The sequence below is a fragment of the Peromyscus leucopus genome, chromosome 5 (assembly GCF_004664715.2).
Source record: "Peromyscus leucopus breed LL Stock chromosome 5, UCI_PerLeu_2.1, whole genome shotgun sequence".
NCBI lineage: Eukaryota > Metazoa > Chordata > Mammalia > Rodentia > Cricetidae > Peromyscus > Peromyscus leucopus.
In genome coordinates this window covers 82,600,246-82,619,799 of record NC_051067.1, presented here as the reverse complement: position 1 = coordinate 82,619,799, position 19,554 = coordinate 82,600,246, and the positions used below count along the sequence as shown (strand labels likewise).

The 19,554-nt window shown below is 38.8% G+C and overlaps 1 protein-coding gene across 5 annotated transcripts in view; it reads left to right on the top strand.

The window, feature by feature from the left end:
- Rpgrip1l (RPGRIP1 like) overlaps positions 1–19,554 on the top strand; it is a 100,457-nt gene that overhangs the window by 5,744 nt on the left and 75,159 nt on the right. For 4 of the 5 annotated variants that reach the window (XM_028871507.2, XM_028871506.2, XM_028871508.2 and 1 more), the window contains 5 exons: positions 2,465–2,763; positions 5,788–5,890; positions 7,111–7,254; positions 16,959–17,064; positions 18,862–19,008. In XM_028871507.2, the coding sequence (XP_028727340.1) occupies positions 2,465–2,763; positions 5,788–5,890; positions 7,111–7,254; positions 16,959–17,064; positions 18,862–19,008 (799 nt within the window). Of the gene's footprint in view, positions 1–2,464; positions 2,764–5,787; positions 5,891–7,110; positions 7,255–16,958; positions 17,065–18,861; positions 19,009–19,554 lie in introns of those variants that run through there. The other variant, XM_028871510.2, reaches the window with a different exon arrangement.

The following is a 19,554-nucleotide window of genomic DNA, read 5'->3' as shown; positions in this document are numbered from 1 at the left end:
GTACATACAAACTATATTTAAAGTCATTTTCTAGGCTCAAAGGAAGGTGACCTCTCAAGGAAGAAGATGGCTCCCTGGTTAGAATTTATCCTACAGAAGTGATTCCATTTCACATTCTACCTTATAGACTTAGTTTCAGACCCACCAGCCAGCCTTGGGCAAACCTTCTACTTTGAGTTGGTTTTGAGACATAGAAATGGTTACTTTTAAGATGTGCCTGGTTCAGGTCTGACCAATAGCACACCCAGGTCTACCAACCAGAATGAGATGTGAAGCCTGCCACCACTAAACTGTTTTTTTCTTTATATACCTAATTGGACAGTAAAAGAATTGGATTCACCACCTGACCTTATTAGTAATTTGTCCTAACCAAAAAATAAAGCCAGCTTAATTAATAATGAATCACCTAGCTTACTTGGGAGTGAGGAACTGGGCTAGGAGTCAAGTTGTATATATGTGTTCTATTATCTTTCTCCCAGTATCCTGTGCTCAGGCCATTTACTCTCCTGAGACTTTGTTTTACTAAGCCATGGGAGTACTTACTTGCTGAACACAGCCCACAGATGTAAATTCTGTCTCATCCTCACCCCTGCTGACACTGGCCTGGATCCATGGATAGAGTGTCTTTACATCTATCCTTAAGGCATGAGTTAGTATCACCTTCTGTGTAAATATGGATTTTATACATTGTCTTTTTAAATAAGTACTCAAATCTTACTACATAACTTATAATTCATTAATAACTTAAGCAAATGAAAAATATTCCTAAGACTAAACAAGCACATGCAGTCTTACATTTCCTGATGAAGTTTACTTGAAAATCATGTCAAGAATTTGAAGACAACTGTCAATACCCTTCTCTTATATTAAAAAATCATTTACCATTCCTCAGGTGACTGATTTTTATATGAACTCTGTACCTTTCTTTTTAATGTAATCTATGTTTCTAAGTGCCAATCTTCCTGTAATAAGTATTCAGATATTTAAGTGACTCCTCATTTGGATGAATATATTATTTTTACCGATAGGACATTGAGCAAGGCTCAGAACTCTAGCCTTATTACTGGGTAAGGCAGAATGTGGTTCTGCTGGGTGATGATACCTAGTCAGGTTTCCCAATGATAGGTCATCCACAGGACTAGGTGGAAAAGGAAGTAATCCACTGATTACTTTACTAGGATGTTTGTGGTACTCTTGGATCTTGGTTTTTATTATCCAGTATCCCTTATAAAGCATGCTTAGTGGATGTGCCTCAAGGGAAAGAGAAAACAATCTTAACTGATTATGTTATGCATAGCTCCCCCTGATGCCACATGCTGTAACCGAGTAGCCAGAAGTGTAGATAGACATGTATTACTACCGCATTTACAGAAGACTCTGCTGAGGGGGAAACCTCCTTCTATGACATCCCAAAGCTATTAAGGGTTTTTTTTTTTTTTATTTCACTTTTGTTCCCTTAAGTAAAAGCTTCTGTCCATAACCATGCTAAAATAAAGCAAACCCCACTTAAAGAAAAATGTAGTGTGTTTTTATTTCCAATCTCCTGTTTGGGTCTTTATAAAAATAGATTCACTATAAACTAGAATCAGCAATTGAAGATGTGCGACCAATTTTGTAAAGTCTTGAACTTGTGTCTCTCATCAAAGCCACCTTTTCTTTCTTGTCCTGCCAAGATTTTTCCATTCACTGTCAGGCATGTTTTCCATGCGTGTATATTACATCACCCCATGTGCCCATTCTGTCTTTTGTTCTGTCTGACCAGTTTTTATCCAAACTTGAAAGAGTCAAAGGTATAACTTCCTGGCATGTCAGTAGGACAATTTATGTCAACAAAATGTAAATGTCATTAACGAGATATTTCTTGCATGTAATTATCTTTCTGAAATTAAACACAAACATTTGTTGTGCACTAACCAACATTTAGTGTCACATTTTGGTTTATTTTGAAATTTCCTTTGGATTTTATATGTGTACATCTGTGGATTCTATCATTTTTATGGTTTTTCCTTGTCTTAATCCTATAGAAATATAAGATACTATCCTACCTAAATCTGCATAATCTTAGCTCACTTTTCAAAAGTTCTAACTCATTGTGGGTTGTAGACATGGCCCACCACATCCATACTCTGTGACTACATTTAAGTGCATCCAGTGTTCCTATATAAGGTCATGCGTTAAAATTGCGTCTCTGGAACATATGGGGTAAATATGTGTCCTCTCTCTACTACCCTTAAATGATAAGCCTTAGGAAACTGCTATTTGTCAGTGCTATAAAGCAGATTGTTGCCCAGTGGTTTCAATTATCATCAAAGGATTCTTCACAGGCAGTAATAGTTACATCAAAACCTGAGATTTATTATTCAGGTTCTGCACTGAAGTCTTCACAGTGATTATGTTCCTTTCAACAGAATGTATTTTATGCTGACTTCTCACATTCCTTTTCATCTTTTTATTATTTCCCTAGAATGGCCACCAAGTTAATACGGCTAGTTAATGACAAGAAAAGATATGAGCGGGTTGGTGGCGGCCCCAAGCGGCTGGGACGAGATGTAGAAATGGAAGAAATGATTGAGCAGCTGCAAGAAAAAGTTCATGAGCTTGAAAGGCAAAATGAAGTCCTCAAAAACAGGTTAATATCAGCCAAACAGCAACTCCAAGTCCAGGGGCACAAGCAGACTCCGCACAGCCGTGTGCAGGCTCGAGTTAACACTGGCCGCAGGCAAGCAAGTACCAGTACAGGCTTCCAGGAATGTCCCAAGAAAGGTAAACCGTTCGGCAGGCGCCGGACTGAAGTCCAAACCCGGTTCCCACTGACACACACCGATTTGTTTCTTACTCATGTTCTCACATGTCTTCAAAGGGGGTTCAAAACAGTTTGAGGCTTGCTTTTTGCAAGATCATAATGCTGTAACAAAGACGGTTTTGTTCCGGAATCCCTAGGTCACTCTTGTTTATTTAGTCAGACAATGACAAAGCTGTTAGAGTAGGCATGTGTGAAACTAAGAGCAATTGAGGTTGAGTTGAACGTGAGTCTTGCCCCTGCACTTTGTAACTGGTGGACAAGGACAATTCTTCTCTGTTGGTTTGCAGCCTCCTTTCATGTAAAAAATACAGGCGCTGGTGGCTATAAAAGTCTCCGTCATCCCTAAAATAATTATGCCGTCAGTTTCTTCACCATTGCAAAGAATGGTGTAAAGTGTCTCTGTATTGCAGAGCAGTTTCATAGACCAAACTAATTTAGGCATCAAGCCCAAGTTCTTTCCACCCCCAAACGAACTTATTAAAATGAAACTAAAAGCGTGTAAATATCTTAAGTCGCTTTTTTTAAATGACGCTTCTAGAGAAGGAAATAAAATTCTAGCTCTAATTGATTTTTATTAGGAATATGCTTCGCAGAAATATCTGACATCTTTTGTAATATTAAAAAATGATGTAAGCCTTTAGTTATAATTTATGGAGGAAAGGGAAACACCATATGAACAGAAGGAGAGAAAAAAATTGTTGTAGTTTTCTTTTCCAAAGCCAACTGTTAGCACTGTCTCTGTCCTCGATAGTGAGCCTTTGAAGTCAGACGGTCTCCACGGTCAGGAGGCAGCCGTGGGATGAAAGGCTTAGCTGTTGCCAGCTTTCTGAGATTGTGGTAGCCTTTGGGTATAATCAAAGTGAGCACAGCAAATTATAAATCAGAAAACACACTCTGCCGTGAATTGTTATTTGATAGGGAAGTCGGCCCTTGACCTCTCAGCCTCGTTTTTCTCCATCTATAAAATGGAGTGATAATAATGCTGGATTAGGTAAGAGGAAGGAAGGTGGAGGTCCTCACTGAGGGACGTTCTCTTAAAAAGTCGTGTCCTCACTGAACCTTAGCGGTGTCTTCTGGAAATGCAAGTGGGCAAGATGACATGGAAGGACTGCTGAGGTCCTTTATGCTGAGTGGAAGTAGTGCCCAGACTTTAATTAATATGGAAGCTTCTTGTGTTAAATTACTGTCCAAATCAAAGCTTACTCTCCCCTCTGTTAAAATATTTTCTTTTAAAAATGATCTGTAGAATATCAGCCTTTAAAAACATAACATAAACTTAAATATCTCCTTGTGTGTGTGTGTTGTCTTTGTGATTTAGAACTGCTTCCCTGTCTGTAGAGTCTGGGACCCAGAAGTCGTACGCTGTGGTAAATGTTGATGAATACTTCATCACGGTGTGTGAGTAAACCCGAGGTGCCATTACTGCAGCTAATCTTAAATGTGCAGTACACTCTTCAAGGCTGCCTTTGAGACTGGGACATAGACCCAATTTTTTAGGACTATCTTAGGTTGAGAGGGGGCTGAATGAGAAGCCCAGACTCCCTCTGGCCGCAGGGGGCATCTACCCTGAAACTGCTGTGGGGACGCCATCATCTCTGTTTACACCTTGGGATAAATGATGGCAAGCACTGGCCCAGTGATTGACATTGTGTAGACACAGTTCTCACTATGAGGAACCACTGAAACAGAAACTTTGGTAGAGCATGTATGTTTTAAATACAGCCATTGGTGCCCAGGCATGGTACAAGCCTGTGATCCAGCACCTACTACTAATCAGAAGTCTGCAGCAAGTGGCTGGAGAGATTGTTCAATGGTTAGAGCACTGACCAATTCTCCACAGGACCCAGGTTCAATTTCCAGCACCCACATGACAGCTCACAACTCTATATAGCTTCAGTTCCAGGGCATTTGATATCATACTCTGGTCTCTGTGGGTACCACGGTGCATGTGGTACACAGACAAAAACAGGCATTTTATGCATAAAATGAGGAGGAGGAAGATAACGATGGTAAATTATTCTTAAAAACACTAAGACAAGCCAGATAGTGGTGGCATACAGCTTTAACAGCAGCACTCAGGAGGCAGAGGCAGGTGGATCTCTGTGAGTTCGAGGCCAACCTGGTCTACAAAGCGAGTTCCAGGAAAGGCACAAAGCTACACAGAGAAACCCTGTCTCAAAAAAACAAAAAAAAAAAAAAAAAGGATTTTCTTATTAAGGTTGAATAACCAAAAAGATGACATAAGTTAACTATGTAAGATCAAGGGATGCTTATGATTAAATATAGAGTCATTTTTTAAAACCTCTAAAAAGGTGCTGGTGAGATGGTGCTTGCCACTAAGCCTGGCGACCTGAGATCAGTCACCAGGACGCATACAGTGGAAAAGATAACAGCCTTGTTAGTTGTCCTCTGACCTCCACACGTGCTGTGTCACAGGCACTGAGTGTCCCAAGGTCTCTTGCTCTCTGCATGTTGTCTGGCTGTGGGTCTCTGTATCTGTTCCTGTCTGCTGCAAGCCCAAGCTTCTCTGATGATGGCTGAGCAAAGCACTGACCTATGTATGAGTCTAGCAGAATGTCAATAGGAATTATTTTATTGCTGTGTCCTTTTATTTTTTTTATTGCTGTAGTATTTGGTTTTACCCTAGGTTGAATCTTTTTCTTCATATTTTAGTTTTTATTATAAATCCCTGAATTAAAAATAGTGGTTCTTTCAGAAATTGGGATAGAAGTTCTAAATCTCACAATGTATAGACTTATTTCTAGATGGTTTCTTTAGCAGGATTGTTCAGTGGGCAATCCATTTTCTGTGTCTCACATGCTACCTGCTGGTGGCTGTGGGCTAATGCCCCCTTAGCTTGCACTTCCGTTGCTCTGTTCTAAGAACACATGCAGCCTAGTGTTTATTATAAATATACTTTTAGCAAATCAAGGATCTGTCTTTCTTAACTTTCTTTCCATAATATTTTATTACTTTATTTTTAGGTATAAGATTCCAAAATGTAGATGAAGCAGAAACTGCACAACCCACACTCACAAAATATGGCAATAGTTTACTTGAAGAAGCCAAAGGAGAAATAAGAAATTTGTATGTATTCTTTTTCGTGGTCATTTTAGAACTTTGTATATTGATTATGTCTTATTTTGATCCCTCCTTCTCCTTTATTGTAAACAAAATTGGAGTATGTATAAATAATTTGCTTTACTAAAATACAGCTAGTTCTGTGGAGTAATAACAGATATTATATAACATGTTCTCAGTGGATAGTTTATCTAGTATACTGATAGCTGGGTATATGTTCATCTTACCACCAAAGGAATGGCCTGAAGTCCAATCATTTTGAATAGTCTCAGTTTTAGGGGCATTTTCATTCCCATAAACTTACAGGTAATTTTTTAGATCCTGACTCAACCCTTTTGGGGAGGAGGGAGGCATTGAGAGGCAGGAGGAACGGCTTGAAAGTTTGGAGGTATCTGATACACATGGATTTCAGCTCTTGCTTTCCTGTGGTTCTGTGAGATGCGTTCTTCATCATGTCATGATTTCAGAAGTTACTTCTGCCTCGTTCATCTTTTTTTTTCTGGTTCATCTGTGCCTGGTGGTTTCAGTATCTGTGAGTCGTGCAAATGACTTTAGTCCTTTACCTGGATCATCAGACATTGAATAAACAAAGAAAGCATTACACTAAGAGCGTCAGCCTTAGAACATTGCTGAAAAATAAGATGATCCAGATTTGAAATGTTTTCTGTTGAGTGTTTTAAATGCGAATCACACTAGCAATCAACTTGTGAGGAAATAAAAGACTAAATATTTTCTCATTCTTAGATAATCAAGTAAAAAGCCAAGGTTTGTAGCAGTTTCCCAGGACTCACTGCACTGGAATGCTGCCAGACGAAGAAGAAATAAATGCATGCTAGGGACCCCAGCTATGTGTGGCACATTTCATGCTCACTCTCTGAAGTAGTAATTGGGTGATATGGCAGCTGTGCACATATAAAAGAGCAAGACATATAAATTACGTTGTAGAGTATCCAGTAGGAGATCAGTACATACTTAACTGAATTCAACCACAGTCCAGTCTATTGCCTACAACAGTATCTTCTAAAAGACCATCTCTTGAATTGTCCCAGATATAAGTTCAAGTCATCACATTGAATCTGCTGCTGTTTCACTGTATGCAGAGGTGGTGAAGCCACTTTATGAACTTTGGCTTGCCCTGTATTATAATAAAGGGCTATCTTTGCACTGACTTTAAATGCTACAATTTCTCCTCAAACTGCGATTCTTATCAAGAGTCTTTATTGCAGAGAAAATGTTATTCAGTCACAGAGAGGCCAGATAGAAGAATTAGAGCACTTGGCAGAGATTCTGAAAACTCAGTTGAGGAGAAAAGAAAATGAAATTGAGTTGTCTCTTCTCCAGCTTCGAGAACAGCAAGCTACAGATCAAAGGTATGTTAAAACTGGAATGTCACATTGATATGCTCAAAATTAATTTTAAATAATTTATAATGATAAATCCATCTAATCTGTTTTAAAACCCTATTTCTACTCAGTCTTTGGATAGAAATGCTGTAGGCCTACTAACTGTCTCAAATACTCCTGTGCAGAAGGGGCGGGTTTTCCCTGCCGGCCTCTGGCTGGCTGCCACTCTCATCCTGTCCTTGTTTGTTTACCCACTTGTCGAGACTTGAGAAGTTTAGATCATTCGATCGTAGCTGCTCAGAGAAGCCTGGGGAGCAAGAGCTGCGCAGTCAGCCAGTGTGTGTAAGTCAAGAGCTGCGCGGTCAGCCGGTGTGTGTAAGTCAAGAGCTGCGCGGTCAGCCGGTGTGTGTAAGTCAAGCCTTCAGGGTTTGTTCAGCCTCTAGTTCCACAAGGCTTAGCAGTGTGGAACCACAAAAGATGTTGCGTCTCCTTGTACTCAGTTTACAAGCAAGTCTGATGACTGGTGTGGTGTGTGGTCTACAGTGGCAATAGTCTCCTTGCCACCATTGTGTTTTTGATGTTTTATAAAAAGAGTATTTTTGTTCACATCATCATTTGTCCATTTTTGGTTCTGATCCCATAGGTTCATTTTGTGTGTTGACATTGTGCTTTGAACAAGACTTATGTTCACCACAGTTTCTCTTCACAACTTTTTCTCTTCTTTTCTTTTGACAAAATTAAAGATAATAGCCTATGTTTATATAACTCCACTTCAACAGTTTTAGTATCTTACCAATCTTCCTTCACCCAAACTTACACATTTGTCTCCTTCAGTTAGCTAGCCCTAGCCTCGCGTCACTCCTAAGTAGCTGAGGGTGTATCTCTATGCCCGACAAAATTAATAGTCACTCTTTGGTAGCATCTAGCAGCCAGTTTACATTCAGACTTCTCTAAAGATACCTTTCTGCTGCTCATTTTAGTGGCCCCAAATAAAACGTCCATATTGCATTTGGTAGTGGTATCTCTCTTGCTTGTTTCACATACCTCATAGTGTTGTTCAAATCAGACTTAGTGACTTGACTTCTGTTTTCCTGTTCTGAACTGTGTGATACTCTGGTCAAGTTCCTACTTTTAAAAACCCAGTAAGATTGTCTAACTTTTCATTTCAGATAGAGTGTTGAAGTATCTCTTTTTAAAAAATGAGACAGAAGGTTTCTTATTCCACTTATTTGTTTTGTGTGTGAACACTCATGTATGTATACAGGCATCCATTTGGAAATCCAAGAACAACTTACAGGAATCACTAGGAATTCAGTCAGGACATCAGGCAGCTTGACAGTATATGCCTGTCCCCACCGAGCCCTCTCACCAGCCCTAATCCTCTCTTAACAAGCTAACCCTGCTTGGTGATATATGAAGGTTCTAAGGAAATAAATAAAATAGTAGACTTGGGTTGTGGGTCTTGTTGTTGTTGTTGTTGTTGTTGTTGTTGTTGTTGTTGTTGTTTGAGACAGGGTTTCTCTGTGTTGTTTTAGTGCCTGTCCTGGATCTTGTTTTATAGACCAGGCTGGCCTCGAACTCACAGAGATCCGACTGGCTCTGCCTCCTGAGTGCTGGCATTAAAGGCATGCACCACACCGCCCAGCTTGGGTTGTGTTTTTTAAGGAAGATTTTTATTTTATTTTATATGTATGGGTGTTTTGCTTGCATATATGCCTGTGCATATGTGTGCATGGTGCCCACAGAGGCCAGAAGAAAGTATTAGATCACCAGGAACTGGAGATGCAGGTGGTTGTGAGCTTCTCTAATAGTGCTATGAATCAAACTGAGTCCTCTGGAGGAGCAGCCAGTGCCCTCAATCACTGATCCATTTTTCTAGCCCAAACTTGGTTTGTTTGTTTCTTTAAATATACTAAAAATATATGAAAGCCTTAGATTTAAAAGATTAGTATAATTTCTAATTATATTAAAACTATAATATGTAAAATTATCATATAAGAGGACCATAATGTTGAGTGAAATTATGTAGTATTCTTTTAGCATGGACTGCGAAAGATGAATATTTTTGAGAATTATCTGTAAGTTAGGGGCATAATTAAAATTGTGGCTTTACATCAATTTGAATAACAAGGCATTAACCATGTTCCCAGAAAGAACTGCTTTAGATTCGGCCTCCTTAAGAAACAGGGATAGTTCCTAGTAAAGAACAGGGCCAGAGGCCCAGGCCTCATATCTGAGTGTGCTTTCTTAGTATTATTACCCACATCTACACCTAAGATAGTATCAGAATAGAAAATGCACTGTGGGCTGGGAACATGGCTCAGTCAGCAAAGCACTCACCATGGAAGCATAAGGGTCAGCTTTTGGGTCCCAAACGCCCATGTAAAAAGACAGACTGGGCAGCATGTGCCTGTGATCCTAGAGCTGAGAATGCGGAGATAAGAGAATCCCTGGGACTCAGTGACTAGCCACCAGCCGAGGTGCATTGAGAAACCTGTCTCAAGAATTAAGGGGGAATGCACTTGAGAAAGATGCCAGACATGGGCCTCTCTGTCCTACACATTCACACCCCTAACATGCCAACACAAGCACACACACACACACACACACACACACACACACACACACACACACACACACTTTTACTTGGAACAGGTTCAGGCTTGGAACACGTCCCTGTCAGTTTTGCTCAGGTAATGGTTATCAGGGACTGCATTCCCTATTACATTCCTCAAGGTGCCAGACAGTAAGGTGGCCTGTTAACTGTTCCTGTTCCAGACGGATGTGATCATCTTAGAGCTCGACTCTCAGTGATTGAAGAGGAGCTCCACAGGTCCTCCAGCCCCAGGATACGGCAGAGCAGAAGGAGGGTGGCAGACAGGACCACATGCTTTCATGCTCTAAATGTTGCCAACAAAAGACAGTGTTTACCTTGAAATCTAAGCCATGGCCTTCCATGGGGCTAGATTACCCACGGAAGAAGTGTCTCTCTTATCACATCAACTATTAGAAGCAGAAACAAAATTAGTATGATGAGCTAAGGAAAATTGCTAAAGAAGCCAAAGAAATAAGCTAATTAGTACCTTACCTCAATGATTTTATAACCCTGAAAATCCACATTATTTGTTTAGAAGGAAAGATACCTCTGTTGAATAGCACATTGTTTCTTGAATGTGGTTTTTGAAACTAAAGAAATAAAAGTCTTCAAGACTTTTCAAAAATTATGTTTACTTGTAGCTCAAATTTTTATGTGTAACAGCAATTTTTTTGAGGCTAATGGAAAATTATTGAAAAACTTGGGGGAAAATGTAAAACTTGGTATAATTTACTGTAGAGAGAAGTAACAAAATGGAAACCATATTTGAACTTCTCTTCCACTGGTACATTATTTCAGATTTGAAATTCTAGAAGTCTGATCTGGATGTTGGACCCCTTGTTCTCAAGCATGAACCTAACGTAGCTGTAATCTGCAGAGTGGCGGCACTCGATATTTATGGCAAAGAGCCTTTCACAGAGCAGTACAGAAACTCTCCGTAGTATGTGTTTAATAGACCAGTTTGGTTTGGCATCAGCTTGACATAAACTTTTGGTTATCCAAAGCCCTTAATTGCTTTGAAGTAAAATCCCAGTGCTGCTCTCTTTTATTAAAGGCATGTTTTTTCCTGTTGTTGTGGTCTATTTTGGAAGACTGAGTTGTGATTTTTGCATATGTTCTACATAATGCCTCATTAGCAAAAAATCTTGTATCATTTACAAGTAGCCTGAATGTCTGTTGTTTTGAACAAAAATCCATATTAAAATTTAAACAATATAAAAATGCACATTTTCTGCTTATTAAAAAGGCTGTCTTAAATTAAATGCAAAGCAGTAACCAGTGAACATATGTATGTGAACATTAAAATCAGAGCAGTTTTACCTTTTATTTACTTTTTCAACTCCAAAAATATTTATACCCTTAGCAAATGTGTAACTAGTTTGTAGTTTCTTTAAAAATAAATATTAGGGTACTATTTATCTTCTTAATTAAAAATCATGTAAGTGCCATTATGTCCCAAGGGAGGAAATGTAACCTATATATGTTTCAGACTCTAACTTGCCCTGTTCCCTTTGGCAGACAGCAGACTGTCAAATCTTAAAACTAAGGCTCTTTGCAGCCGTGCATTATAAGAAACAGCTTGGCCTTTGGGCCTCCCTCTTCCCTTATGCAGAGACAGGATTACTTCCTAGCACTCTAAATTCCCAGCATTTGACTTGGTAAAGTAGTAAACCTCCCGAGGACAGAGCAGTCGAGTGAACGCTTGTGTGTCTTCTACCTTTAGCCTGTCTGAGATGGTACAGGAGCCGTTTCTGCATTTGGCTACTGCACAGACCCTTCTCCTCCCGTCCCCTCCTCTTTCTCTCTCCTCTCTCTTCCTTCCCTCTCCTTCCTCCCCAAATCCTTTGCCATTCCCTTCTTTACCAGCCTCTGTCCCCTCCTTGCCTCCGTTCCTCCTCTCCTACCTCCCTGTCCTCCCTTCCCTCAGTTCCTCCCTTTCCCACTTGAGAGGTGCTGTTGTTACTTCACTTACTGTGCACTTAGGAGACTTAAAAGCGTTGGAACATCCCCTACACAACAGTTATTCAGAACCTTTAATGAACAACACAGTAGCATCATTCAATACTCAGTTCAAATCCATATCCAGTTTTTTCCCAATTATTCTAATGTCCTTGATAAGCTTTTGTTTTGTAAGCAGTAGATTTTGTTTTGTTTTGTTTTCATCTAGGATGCAACTGAGGATCGTGTGTTCATTGCCATGTCTTTTAAGTTTTTTTATTCTAGAATAGTCCCTGCTCTTTTCTAGTCCAGTGACAGCTGTTTCCGAATACCCCTCAATTTGGATTTGCCTGATTGCCCAGTCCTCTAATTTAGAGGGCACATCTGGTTCTCTGATGGAAAGATGATGGGAGCCTGGGATATCCATGCAAACATTATTATGCAGGGAGACGATCTGTCATTTTTAAAATACCTTCAGGTTCTCCTATTGTTTTGAATAACTTAGAATGTGTGCAGTGACAAATATTATACCCAAATACCATATTCTTTTGTCCCTGTGTTTTGTGTTATTAATGCTATCGAAGGTTTTTCTGGATAGCAACTTAAAACATTTTTCCAATGCTCGTGGAAATTGTTGCACATATAACTGGTGAATTAATCCACATATGACAGTGCAGGGGAAATGAAAACCTAGGAAGGACTATTTTAAAAGGAGAAAGTAACTTCAAAGAATGAGAAAAATTTAGCTCTTAAAACTAGATTTGAGCGTTGACTCAATCACTTAAGCACTTTGTCCAAATTCTTTATTTCTCTAATAAATGAATAAAGAAATGGGTAAGTGGTTCTCTGTTCTGTAAACAAGTCATTTACTTCCAGGACCTTCTATATCTGAAAGATTTGCCTACCCAATAATTTTCCTAACTTTTTTTTTCATTTTATTGTCATTAGAACCACTATTATTCCATTCATTCTTTCTGATAATTGTGAGATAATCTGTTCTTGCACTGGATTGGAATCATCTTATAAAACTGAATTTAAAAAATACAAAATCTTCAGTTCACTTTTGCAAGGTTAATAGCCGGTGAAAGTACATTTTCCACTGGGCTTTTGGAAATACTGCCTAAAAAGTCCCAGATTCCCATAGCTGTTACAGTAAACCTCCGATTGAAGTCCATTAAACTTGATCCTAAACATGGCCAACTCTAGAAGGTGAGCCAGGATTTAGGTTACTCTTCCCAAGCCACTTCTCATCTCAGTGTAAGTACATGCATACTGAAATTTTGTGAGATCTATCCCCTCCACTCCTCTGGATGGTGACACGAAGAAAGTACTGGAGTTGTGACTTGTTCTTGTTCCAGCACCAAGAGAATTATGCTGTATTAGCAAATTGAACTTACATAGTCATGTGTTCCTTTGTGCAGTCTTAAATCAGGGAGTCGCCTGTACCCATGATCGCAAGTAGCAAATTTGAGCAAAACCATTACCCTTCATGTCTATTCTTGACAGTTTTAGGGAAAGTCACTGCTCAATTTATCAGAAGCTTCTGTAGTCCTGTTCAAAACACCCTTGCTAGTGTGTGTGTGTGTCTGTGTTTTGTTTTGTTTTTCCCAGTCATCAGTGACCTACATTTCTTTCAACAATATGATAATCAAGTTTCTAGTACCATTTAGAAAGAATATTAAAACATTTTTAACTCTGATTGTTTTAGCTTTATCCCTTGGACTCGGCCAACCTAAAACTATTACTCACAGTGATCCTTTCCATTCTGTCTCGTAAACATTCGACCTCACTGCCTCCCAGAGCCTCACACCATAGCTTCTGTGTGATGGAGTCTCTCCGCATCCTATAGAATGCTCTTCATAATCCTTACTGTAGCAGGGAGTGAAATGCTGGTAGGTAAGGAGGGGAGGCCAGTGTCTAGGGAATGCAATATATGAAACTTCAACTGGAGCGATGATTTCTGCTTCTTAAGTCTTTGTATTAGACTATACATTACATAGCCCCACTGAAAATTCTCTTTCTCCAGTGTAGCTGAGGTTTTAAGTTTCTGGATTTATTATGGCGCCCAGTAGCAAAGCTGGAGTCAAGTGTTTTCAAGACTTCCATTCGAAATTCTTTTTTCAGAGTTTATTGCTTGGCTGTTTCAAATTATACAAGAGAAAGTTGGCACACAGGTTGTTGAGCTGGGTTACTTTTTTCAACATAAAGTCTAATTTATTTCAGCTTGTTTTTAATCTAGAGAAGAGCCAACAACTTTTCTCATAGTTTCAGAAGATCCGATCATAATTCTAAATCTTATCTGTAAAAAGAGAAAGCAAAGAAGAAAAATAAAGTCACTGCATTCTCCAACTTAATTTTTCATAGTTTTTCAAAATCCTTGTTGAAATTTTGAGAAATGTATTTTTGCAAAGCATTTAATTAGAACTCTTGATATCTGTCTGCAGGTTCTTTTACCATTTGTAATGCAGCTCATACAAATAGTTGCACAACTGTCAGAGTCCATCTGAATGTTGCCCTGTGCATAGTTCTTTCTGCTAGGACATCACCATTACCTCTGGGTGTAAAAAGAGGCGGTGTTATTGTGTAGAGGTCTCTGGAAACATTGTGGTGCCTTACTCCTGCATCTCTTCCTCAAAGGAAGCCAACCGTGGGTTTTGTCCCCAGGCATCTAGTCTAGGACTGGCTGTGGAGTGACGCCTTTTGCTCCCTTCACTTCTGATGTCCTTAGCAGCCTTTTGGGACATCTCTTTTCCACCCTGTCACCTCCACCCTCATTCTTTCCCCAATGTTTGTCTATGTGAAAATGGTGAGTTGTTTATGAGGTCTGAGCTGATTTAGTTGTCCATCATGAACACAATGCCACAGGTATCATGGTGTTAATTTTAATGTGGGTGTATTTTATATCTCTGACCAGCACTGTGACAAATTATCATCTTCAGATAATTGTCATCAGAGTAATCAGAATACCTGCTACCTGCAAAGCCCTCCCATGGAATTAAGGTTTTGTATTGTCTGGAATAGCTGTGCTCTGTGGTAAACTGACTGTACTTGAAATGCCACATTATTGTTGCTGTTTTCAAATAGCAACAGTTGTGTTCATATCTAGCATTGGGCGTCATTAGTATAAAATGCCTCTTACCAATATTCTTACCAATATTTCTTACCAATATTCTGGAGTCCATTCCCCAACACATTCAGGGCAATGCTCAGTAGAACTCTTTCAGCCAAAATACTGCAGTGTTTAAAACACTTGCTCTCCTTTGCAATACAAAGAAAATTCAGCATCAGGTTTTGTAATGCTATATGACTGAACTGATGGTTGATACTTAATTGATTGTTATTAACATTAAGCTACAGTTAATTTTGCTTGTTATTAGCATTAAGCTACAGTTAATTTTAAAACATATTTGATTCTTCTTGGAAATTTTGTTTTAAAACAGAATATTAAAGTCATTGTCTGGATTTGATCCTTAGCTCCTTCCTTCCCCCAATAAAAAAAGCAAAAAAGCTGAGAAAGGGTATGGAGAGATGGCTCAACAGTTAAGAGTACTGGCTGTTCTTCCTGAGGACCTGGGTTCCAGTCCCAGGACCCACACTGCAGCTCATAACCATCTGTAAGTCCAGTCTCAGGGTATCTAATGCCTTCTGCCCTTTGGGGGCACCAGGCTCACACCTGGTGCACAGACATATGTACAGCCCAAATACCCATAATACAAGATTTTAAAGATTATTTTTTAAAAAGACTAAGACAACAGAGAATATAACAATTTATATTTTTGAGTCAAATTCTGTCCATCTGTATCAGTAGATGCTATACATTGTTGACTGGTTAAACCAAGTAATTCTGGGGAAAATAAGTAAATTGTATTTTGATTTCAAATGTTTTTTTTTCATAATTTGAATGAAAATAAATTTGAATCTCTTATTTATGCTTTATTTAAAATATATTTTTCTTCATATTGTATTTTAGTGAAAAAAATGTAACAAGAAGGAAAATAGCAATAAGCACACTGTTGAATCTGTGCTCAGAACTGCTAGAGAATTTGTTTTAGACACATAATTATTTTAACATTGTGTTAAGACTGTGCCCTGGGAAAGATCCAGGTTCTTGGACTTGTTTATCTTCTGTGTGAGGACAACTAACTGTGCAATGCCAAAATACAATGAACTTTCAAATATCAAAGAGGAAAACTGAGTATTTCAAGTCCTCAGCTGGTTTACAGATGTGTGAGCTTTGTAGTGCATTTGCTGGTTCCATCAGGGCCTTGTGACAATGTTTCCAATATGTGAATACTAGGTAAGCCTTAGAAGTAAAATTACTTAGTTTAAATGCTGAAATAATTTTCTGAATTTAAATTTTTTACCTTTATATTTTTTAAAGTGAAGTCTTAAAATCAAGGCTTCACAATTTTAAGAAGGTTTAAATGTGGCATTAAATGAAGGAAGCTTTTTTTCTGTCGGGAAAATAAATGCCTTTTGAGAGCAGGTATTCATTTAGATCTATGATTAACCTTTAACAAGATCTTCCTGTTAAATTCTACATTTGCTTTAATCTCAGTAGGAAAAATACAAACTAGTATTGCAGCATCTAAGGTTTCTATATACCCTGTGGACATCAGATAATCTCTTACAGCTAAAGGCACATCTGTAACATATTTAAATGCCAGCTTTGGGCATTATTAGTATAAAATGCTAAGTCACTTTTTTTGGAAATATTTTGAAAAGTTGAAACTCCAAGAGGAAACTGCAATAAATGCTAATCTTGTGGTACTGTGTGTGTGGAGGGAGTAGTAAGGAGGGATGATACTGCTGTCTCTTCTGCCCTTGGGGAGGGAGCGCAGCATGGCAGTCCTTCACGGAAGCGTGCGGTTTGTGGTAAACATTGCTGCCTGGAAACTGATGGGTTTGTGCAGTTCTTCAGAACATCCTAAAATAGCTGTCAGTCTCTCCTGTCGGTGTGATGACGCTCACATTGCCATCAGGTTTGGAAACTCCCTTCAAATTCAGAGTCTGTCCATACACCTTCCAGAATGAATATTGGCTGGTTCCAAATAATCTACCATAACTTACAATGATATAAAATTTTAGACAACTTAGCTATATACAAGTCAACTAACCATAGTTTGTGTGTGTGTGTGTGTTGTTTTCCTTTTAATTTCTATTAATTCTTTTCTTTTTCTTAAACCCAATTTTGAAGGTCAAATATTCGGGACAATGTAGAAATGATTAAGCTTCATAGACAACTAGTGGAGAAGAGCAATGCCCTTTCAGTCATAGAAGGGAAATTTATTCAGCTTCAAGAGGTACTGTGATTATTTACTTTATTCACAGATGAAAAGGATTGGAAAATCGTATTCAAGTTGTACTTTTAATAATGGTCATAACACTGAGTCTTTATTTTAATATTTGCTTTATTAAATGTGTATAATTCCTCTTTGTATATTGTTCATAACAGTTTCTAAATAACCACTTAGGCTTTTTATAAATAGCTAAGTCATCTTAACAAGTGCATCTGCCGTAAATCCCCTCATGCCATGAACGTTCTTTTTCATCTCCTGTTTTCTGAGCTCATATAATGGGCCTGCAATATTGAAGAAGTCTCTGTGCTTGCACACACATTCACTTTCACATGTGTGCAGTAAAGACCAGAGTTATGAACGGGTCAATAATTACATTCTGTTAACTCTTTCTTTGATGTGAATTTTGTTTGGTTTTGTTTTGTGTTTCTTTGGTCACCACCATTATCAGAAAATATGTGAGTACCCATAATATCGGCTGTCAGTGTATTTATCTTAAACCTTGACATATTTAGGCAAGATGGTTTTCAAGTGACTATGGGTACACAGGGACATGCCCTCCCAGAGCTACTATTTATTGGCTTTGCATAATTAACAGAAGTCCTGGAATTAATGAACTCCAAAACATTCCAGATGATCAGAATTTATATGAAGTCATGCTTTCTTTGAAGTCCAGAGACAAGGAAAGCTGTACATTGATGTAAAGCACAGCAGGTTCATGGATGCCTGCCGCACTATTAAAGTAAGTAGTTATGTACCTTGCAGACATACCCTGAGTGATATCCTCCAACCTACAGGAACCTCCTGTGATGCCAAGTATAACTACCTCCCATATAGACGCACAGATTTGTAGGAGAGGAATCTGTTTTGTGCGTGGGAGTGTTACCTCTATTGGTGTGTAGATAGACTCCTCCAGACTGAGAATATGCGTGGGAGAGAGCAATTTCAAAAGTGAGGGGTTAGGGGACTGAAAAATGATTTTGCATCCTCTTACTTTCTGACTATCTTGATTCCCGTGTAACAGTGACCCCTGGTGTATTTGTTCAAATCACAAAGGCCTGCTACAGTACAGGGACATCTTCAGGGAAAGAGGGAGGGGAAAGGTTGAGAGGCTGAGGCCAGCAGCTGCAATGACATGGGGAGTTTGCAGGAAAGTCGCTAAAGGTAGCATGCTGTGATGATACAGTGGTAATTGAAACTAATCTGAACTTTTCTAATAGGACTTACACAGGTCAAATGGTGTCTACAGAAAAACTTGTCATTAATAACCTGTTTTATTGACTTTTAAAAGAATATGGCATTTAAGTATGTAAAATTGAATATAAATCATGTTCACATATAATTTTTACAACTTAAAGGTTTGTAAATATTTTTTCAGAATTTAAAAATTTACTTAATTAAAATTAAAATCTAACCATTCAAAATTATTTATTTATGGTCTGGTGGCAAATCTTTTCAGTTTCCCTGTCAGTGATCGTGGTTTTTGACCCATGCTGAAGCATTTTTAGACAGCATGTCCAACCACTATAACCACAGTAAAAAGGGGGAAATTAATTGCTAAAACTAATTTACATACTGGTCACTGTCAAGAAGTCAAAGCCTGGGGACAAATAAAGGGGAGAGAATTTGTGTTGTGAGTGCTAAGTGACCCTCTCTTTCCTTGTATCATATGCCCGATGTCTATGACTTGAAGAATAAACTGTGCATTGTAAATGTCCAGGATAAAACCGTGGATGGATTGATAATTAGTTATATGGAGTATCATATTTTAAATGCTTGCATTTTCCTCTCTTTGTTTTGTAGAAGCAAAGAACGCTCAGGATCAGCCATGATGCCTTGATGGCAAATGGAGATGAGCTAAACATGCAGCTTAAGGAGCAGCGTTTGAAGTGCTGCAGCCTGGAGAAGCAGTTGCATTCGGTGAGGTTTTCGGAAAGAAGAGTGGAGGAGGTGAGCACCGGGACATGATGTCATTTGCTGCAGGAAATTTTCTCTAGAACTCTTTTGAAAAGTAAAAGAGAGGCAGTTCAAAAATTGGATTTATGTCAAAATCCTGAACTCTGTATGTGGTATTTTGGATGCAGCAGAACAGAGTGGTAGTACAGACTATGAGTGGCGAACTATCCTTAGAATACCTGCAAATGTGCTCAGAGCCACTGTTTATCTAGGGCTAAAGAGCCTCGGGGGAAAGGAAAGTAAGGTGATATCACATGACCTCGGGAACGGAGCTTTCCTGAATGTGACTTCTTAATCATTGAGACACAGAATGAAATTAGAGGAATAATGTATTCCTGAAGGGATGGTATGCTCTCCTGGGTCAGCAATTTTGTAAAATTATCTTCTTTCTGGGAGGTTGTTTTGAAACTTACCCTTCTATTACTGTTGCCACTCATATCTCCCAACCAGCACCGTGTTTGTTCTGTAGTCTGTGAAACTTGCTCCTGTGGAGAACAGAAATGGAATAGGTGTTTACATTCTGTTCTGCACCCAGGAGAA